Raw genomic sequence first — 6,547 nt, 5'->3', positions numbered from 1 at the left:
TTTCTGACAACACACGTGTACATGCCATCATATCATGTCCCTCAGGCCATTGGACGGCTAACATTGTACCGTAAACCCTCTAATTATATCAAAATATATCCTGAGGGAAGTTGATATGAATAAAATCTACTTTTTTGTTTTATCATAAAACAAATCTACCATAGCCATGTCCATTCTCTATTTCATTTGCCCAAGTTTGAATTCTATTCTGACAGTTTTAAGATATGATCATTGTCGATCATATTCTTACCAAAATAGCAATCATATAAACTATTGACATATTAAACCAATTCGGTATAAATTTCCAGCAGACTCTAAAGAAACTATATGGTACTTTGGTAAACCATGTTTTCACGGTAAAACGAACATATATTTTTGTGTCAGTGTCACATTGTGACCAGGTAGTTAATGACAATGTTCACAGCCTGTCCAGTTTGTTGATGACGGGGCTAACAAGATGAAAGGCAAACATGAACCCCATGTAACAGTTGTCTTTGCTACAAGCCTTTGTGTTAGTCTTTTGCCAGAAGCATTTGTTTATTGCAACCTGTTTTTTTTTTCATATGCTAATTTATTATGACTAAATGTAGGAGTAATTAACAAAATAAGAGGTAATAGTACAGTGGCTTTTTTCAGAACTTCTTATTTCTAGACAGGATTAGATTTCTATTGCTTTAATTAAAATGGAAAGTCAGATAATATATTTGAACAATTTGTCCTTAAACTTAACTCAACATTAAATTTTGTGATGCTATCAACAACACAAAGATAGATTCAGCCTTGAGCCAGGAAAAACAACTACCTTTATTTATGCTATCAATCATGGCTACTCAAGTGAATTTGTTTCATTTTTCTCAAAGTGTTTGTTTTTAAAGTAGTGTGTGTTTCACTTTCTTAGTAAAAACTAAACCCAAACATGGATACTGTCTAATATTTGTTATTTGATACTTCTGTCAACCTTTCTCCAAGTAGCTGCATGTGTAAGGTTACAGACTTCTTATTCATTTCCTCATATATACATTTCAATGTAATTTGAAAAAATGCCTTTCCTTAAAGCATTTGACATATATGACAAAATTATATTTCCTTTAATTTCAGCTCAAATCGAAATGATTTAAGCAAACAATTTTTTCGTTTTTCACCAAAGTAAAGTCATTCATACTCGCTATTTTTTTCCACATTATCCATTTGAATTCAAAGGCAGGAGGTCAGCAAAATTCTAATTCAGCAAAAAAACCATCTCTGAGATATTCATGTGTTTTTCTCTCTGATGCAGGTATTGGTCCGAATTTTAAGTATATCAATAGAGACTGAATCTGTAAGGGACACAACTCAAGAACTTGTGAATAAGGTTTGGTTACTCAACTTTCCTTTAAGCTCAATGATGGAAACAGTCATTTATGTACAAACTGCCCAGTCACATGGCATTTGGGGAGGGTTTTCAATACTTCTATGGTAAAGTGTTACCATGTGATATTATTTATGTATAAGGTATCAATCCTATTATTGGTCAACTGATTGTGTTTGATTGTCAACTGGGGACTGGTCAATTGTCATAGTTTCGTGTCCTTGCAGGTGTCACCATCCTGCATAATCTTTTTAACATTGGCAATTACATACTCAACAAAGATACTTGCACTGGCAGGGAACAGAAAAACAGGCAATTTAATACCCATTTAAACAATGCCATTTATCACATAACAGATCCAGAAGGCTCACTCTTTAAATATGGACAAAAATACTGTAAATTTTAAATATCTGGGGCCGTATTCATAAAACATCCTAACTTAAAGTGGGTTTCTTCATTTTTCACCAAAGCAAAGTCATTCATTCTCGCTATTTTTTTTTCACGTTATCCATTTGAATTAAAAGTCAGGAGGTCAGCAAAATTCTAATTCAGCAGAAAAGGCATCTCTGAGATATTCATGTATTTTTCAAATGTTCACAGTCAATTTAAATATATATATATATATATATATATATATATATATCTATATATAATGTTTTTAGCATAGAAATATGCTTTTTTCAATAAGGTCAATGTAAATAATGTATAATACTAATGTAATTCTTAAGTTTTAATTTCATATGAATTAAGAGATACTAAAAATAGGAAAGTGACTTAAGTTAGGAAATGACGAAGTTTTCTGAATACTGCCCCTCAGGTCCTTTTCAGGCTTATAGGTTTTCTGAATGAATTGGATTGCCATGAGCATATAACATTAGTAAGGAATTGGTGAATACAATTAATTCAAATTAATTTGGACTGATAGCAAACCTCTTACAACTGTATGTAAAGAAGTGTCTATACTGTACATATTCTGTTCTGTTCTGTATAACGACTGACCAAGTCTCAGCAAGGTCACACAATGTTATCACTCCTATTGTATTGATTTGGACTTCAAAATAATGTTTAAAGAGAAAGTTAAACTAAAAAAATAAGTTGCTTCATCAATTTTAATGTTATTTTATAAGCAAGTCAAGTGCTTCATGCAGACAATATGTTTCATGTCACAATATTCAGACCATATAATTTACAAACCTCAGAAGATTGATGAGTGTGATTTAAACATATTAACTCAGTACATTGTAACCTGGTTGTTTAACAATACTAATGGCCTTAAAAAACAACAAAATTTGGTTCAGTTACCCGACCCTACCTACGAAATAGGCCCAAACCATACTGTTTTTACACTGTTATAATTACCTATCACAGTTGATTTTTTTTTTAAATAATTTTTCTTTTTCAAGTGTTTTTTTAATATGAAGTTTAAAACCTTTAAAGCTTTAAACTGAAGATAACTTGAACACCATTTTAAAAGCCTACCTTTTTTGGCCTAGGTAGAAAATGAAACATCTTTTAGGCAAACAAAAATGAAAGTACTGATCCAACTCTCCCCCATTATTTTGATTGGAATGAGGGGTTTCAACAAATAAATCCCTTACTTTTGATGATTTTTTCATTACTGTTTCCATGACTACATGAGATTAATTGCTTCAAAACTATTTACAACCTATTTTGATCTGTATTTTTTCCACAGATCTTTCATCTTATTAGAATATTACATTATATAAACCGTAGATTACAAAACAGCAGGAAATGTGTTTGGTTCCATGCAGTAGGAGGCTGGAATCATTGACCATACTAGCAGGAGACCTCAGAAAACCTGATTAGCAGAAATCAATGGATGCCACACCAGGCCCTACCTATTGTCACAAACATTGAACATGTCTCATGACAGATTAAGAGTCAAAGAAATGAGAGGTTCATTACGGCTTTCTTATCCAAAGTCGATTTAAGTCGATTTACGGCATATTATTATTATTATTATTATTATTATTATTATTATTATTATTATTATTATTTGAAGTTTTGTAGTTTGATTAATAATGAAAATGTATTTGATATGCAACATTGATATGTTAATGACAATATAATTGTTAAAAAAATATTGTTTCAATCCAGCCAAAGACCTGTGTGAGATTGAGTCCCAAAGAAGCGGGCCGACCGAGGCAGAGCGCGGGGTAGTGCGTCTCCGTGACGCCATGCCGGAGAAGATAGCGACGTTCTGCAAGGCACACCTTTCCAGTCTTCTCCATATGGACGACCACAAACTCGACGAGATCGTTCAAACCCACGTTACCGACCATAACGCTAACAAGAAGAATGCCACCACAATACTCTCTAAGAAGAAAGGTAATTACTTGGGATAGTAAGTGTATATGAAAGATTAAGACAGCATAATTGGTAATAACCAGTTTAAGCATTCAGGGATAACCGAAGGGAAATTTTCACGCCTGTGAAGTAAATGTCTAAAATGAGAACTCTGAAATCATGTACACACATCAACAAAAGTTTTTGACTTTGGAAATTACATTGATTTTGGGCAGATTCAATTGTGTAATGTATACAGATTTATTTTTTGCTCGATCGTGTGTTACCAATCCAGTATTCACAACTTCTTCTCTCTCCTTCCAGAGCGCAGCGCTAGCTCGACCGCGTTATCGAAGGAATTGGTGTTCGCCATGAGTAAGTTTGTGGACTACCTCTCCCAATCAGAAAACCTCAAGACCGAGGGCATCTTCCGCAAGACTGGCAACGTGGCCCGCCAAAGACTTCTCAAGGGTTTGGTTCTTGGAAATACTGGTGACTTCAACCTGAACGATAACACGTTCTCCCCCCACGACGTGGCCACCGTCTTCAAGCAGATCCTCTCTGAGATGCCCGACCCTCTGCTCACTCACAAACATTACGAGGCTCACCTCAAAATAGCTGGTAAGTAAAAGTCAAGAAAGTGATTGTTCATGTCATGAATAGCTGAATGGTGTTGAGAATGATCTATCATAGAAGTAAATTAACTTAGAAAATAAATACATCAACATGCTTATATTCAAATGATTCCAATATTTAAAGACCGTTGAATTCATCTCCATTTCAGACATGACCAAGTTGTGTGTTTCGGAGCAAGAGAAAAAGTGCGCACTGGAGAAGCAAATCAAGTCCCTTCAGATGCTGATGTTGCTGCTGCCCCAGGAAAACGCCGCATTCCTCGAGACCCTCCTAAAGCTGCTGCACCGCACCGCAAGCTGCCCAGAGAACAAGATGACCGCCACATCCCTCGGTGTCGTATTCGTACCTAGCATCGTCTGTCCCCGAAAGCTTTCAGCCGAGGGCCTTCAGAGCGCCTCTGGAACCCTGAGCAACGCCGTCACGCTGATGATCGAGAATACGGATTCAATCTTCAAAGTCCCCCGCGAGATTGCAGCCGACGTAGCTAACTTCTGGCAGGAGAGGGAGAACCCGAGCATGGAGCTGCTCGCCGCTCAGGACTGCAACGAGGAGGACCGCGCGAATATACAGAAGGCGAAGGTGAGAACAATGGCGATGTACCATGTTGATTATTATATAATGGTAGTTTATTTAAAATTGGGTTGAACAATGCAAATTAAGCCGCCATCATTAATTGGATATTTTTTATCAAACAGCATATTTTTTCATATTGGGAAAATGCTAGAAACTGTATGAATCAGATTATATTCACCCAACAACTACGTTGAATACAAATGTTAAAAACATATGTAAAAACGTTGAATTATACTCTCAAAATATATTACTCCAAAATTTATTTGTTAAAAGTCTTGAAGGACAAGGCAGACGTGATAACTGATGTGAACCACCAATGTTGTATTTTCCAGAACCGCAGCTCGAGCGCCGTGAACACCGACTACATATTCGCGGAGAGAAAGTCGCCTGAGGAGTACAAATGCGCACAGGACACAAAGACTGTCCTGTCTCAGCTGATTGCCCATGTCCATTCTGCAAAGAAACTCCTTAAACCTTTAAACCGTGTCGGCAATGTGCAAAAGAGCATTAAGAAGGGAAACCATTCGCGCAGTAGGTCCTTCGGCGAATCAATAAAGGTACGCACCAGATAATGCTTAAATTGTTACCTTAACATGAACATGAAAGATATAATCATTCAAACGGATATAAACGTGTATTCAGTTTGTGAAAGTAATATGTAGAGAAAACATAACTCAGAAATATATTCATAGAACGCATACGTTCTTGCTGTTTTAATGAAAAAAGATTGGGATAAAGTTACGAAAAACAATTTAAAAGATTTTAGTAATCTTTGCATGTGTTAAGCATAAGCGATTTGTTTATATGCAAAAATATGATTGCGTTATTTAACATTTCCTTATTTCATCCTCTAGAAGCACCTCCCCCTGCTGTCGAATGTCAAGTTACATAACCTGCGCGACGACGATGAATTGTTGAAGTTAAGCGTGACTTCCCCTGTCATCACCGAAAACAGCGTCGCCAACATCACATACTTAAATACCCCATACAATAAATACACACCCGTCCTGGTAGGTACACTTGATAAAGATATCGATAACATTAAAATAGACATTTAAACAGTATAACAAATTTAGCACTTACTGTTTTTTAAAGAAATCAGAAATACTAATTACATTTAAAAAAACAAATTTATTATACGATAACAAGATTTATTCCGAGGAGAAGAAAATACGATGATTGTGATAATAAACAAATTTAAATGAGTGGGACTGTTTTGAATCAACTATTGTTTCTCCTTGCAGCGTCACAGTCAAGCTGTCCACATCGTCGACCTTGGTGCATCTACATGTGTAGTGGAGAACCAGTGACGAGCATGTCTACACAGAGTTCCGCTCCTTTCCGAAGTCCAGCTATGCGTCCGGATGGTCTTGGGACCAACCTGTGATGCTCGTGTCGTCCATCAAGCACACAGTGAACACCGCCCCGGATCTAAGCAAGAGCATCAATGATCCCGGGTTCCAGGTTTTTCATGGTGCTTGTTGCTAAATGCATTTTATTGAGTGTGCTCTGTAACCACGACTAATGTTCGTGTGTTTGAGTGTTGAACGATAATACTCTATTGAGAAGTGATTACTTTCATTGCACTGCCTTATTGCTAAATGTGCTCAAATCGACCTGTTTACTGGCAGTCAGGATTCCAGGAACAAATAGACAAGTTCAGTGCTGTTAAGTGTTTTTCAG

General features: G+C 36.3%; 1 protein-coding gene across 1 annotated transcript; it reads left to right on the top strand.

Annotated features, from left to right (window-relative positions):
* The first annotated feature begins 3,228 nt into the window (after nt 1-3,228).
* On the top strand, nt 3,229-6,174 carry LOC128216047 (rho GTPase-activating protein 19-like). Its single transcript, XM_052922643.1, has 7 exons — nt 3,229-3,265; nt 3,467-3,697; nt 3,980-4,276; nt 4,440-4,870; nt 5,197-5,421; nt 5,719-5,874; nt 6,109-6,174. Exons 1-7 carry the CDS (start codon nt 3,229-3,231, stop codon nt 6,172-6,174), a joined length of 1,443 nt encoding a protein of 480 aa, XP_052778603.1.
* Nucleotides 6,175-6,547: the final 373 nt, after the last annotated feature.

The sequence above is a fragment of the Mya arenaria genome, chromosome 2 (assembly GCF_026914265.1).
Source record: "Mya arenaria isolate MELC-2E11 chromosome 2, ASM2691426v1".
Taxonomy (NCBI): Eukaryota; Metazoa; Mollusca; class Bivalvia; order Myida; family Myidae; genus Mya; species Mya arenaria.
This window is presented reverse-complemented; position numbering and strand designations above follow the sequence as displayed.

Bases quoted from the DNA above. Each gene is read 5' to 3' on its own strand.
- LOC128216047 (XM_052922643.1), top strand. From the start codon at position 3,229: ATGTCTCATGACAGATTAAGAGTCAAAGAAATGAGAG. The intron at 4,277-4,439 runs GTAAGTAAAAGT...TCTCCATTTCAG, and splicing joins GGCTCACCTCAAAATAGCTG to ACATGACCAAGTTGTGTGTT. The intron at 5,422-5,718 runs GTACGCACCAGA...TTCATCCTCTAG, and splicing joins CCTTCGGCGAATCAATAAAG to AAGCACCTCCCCCTGCTGTC.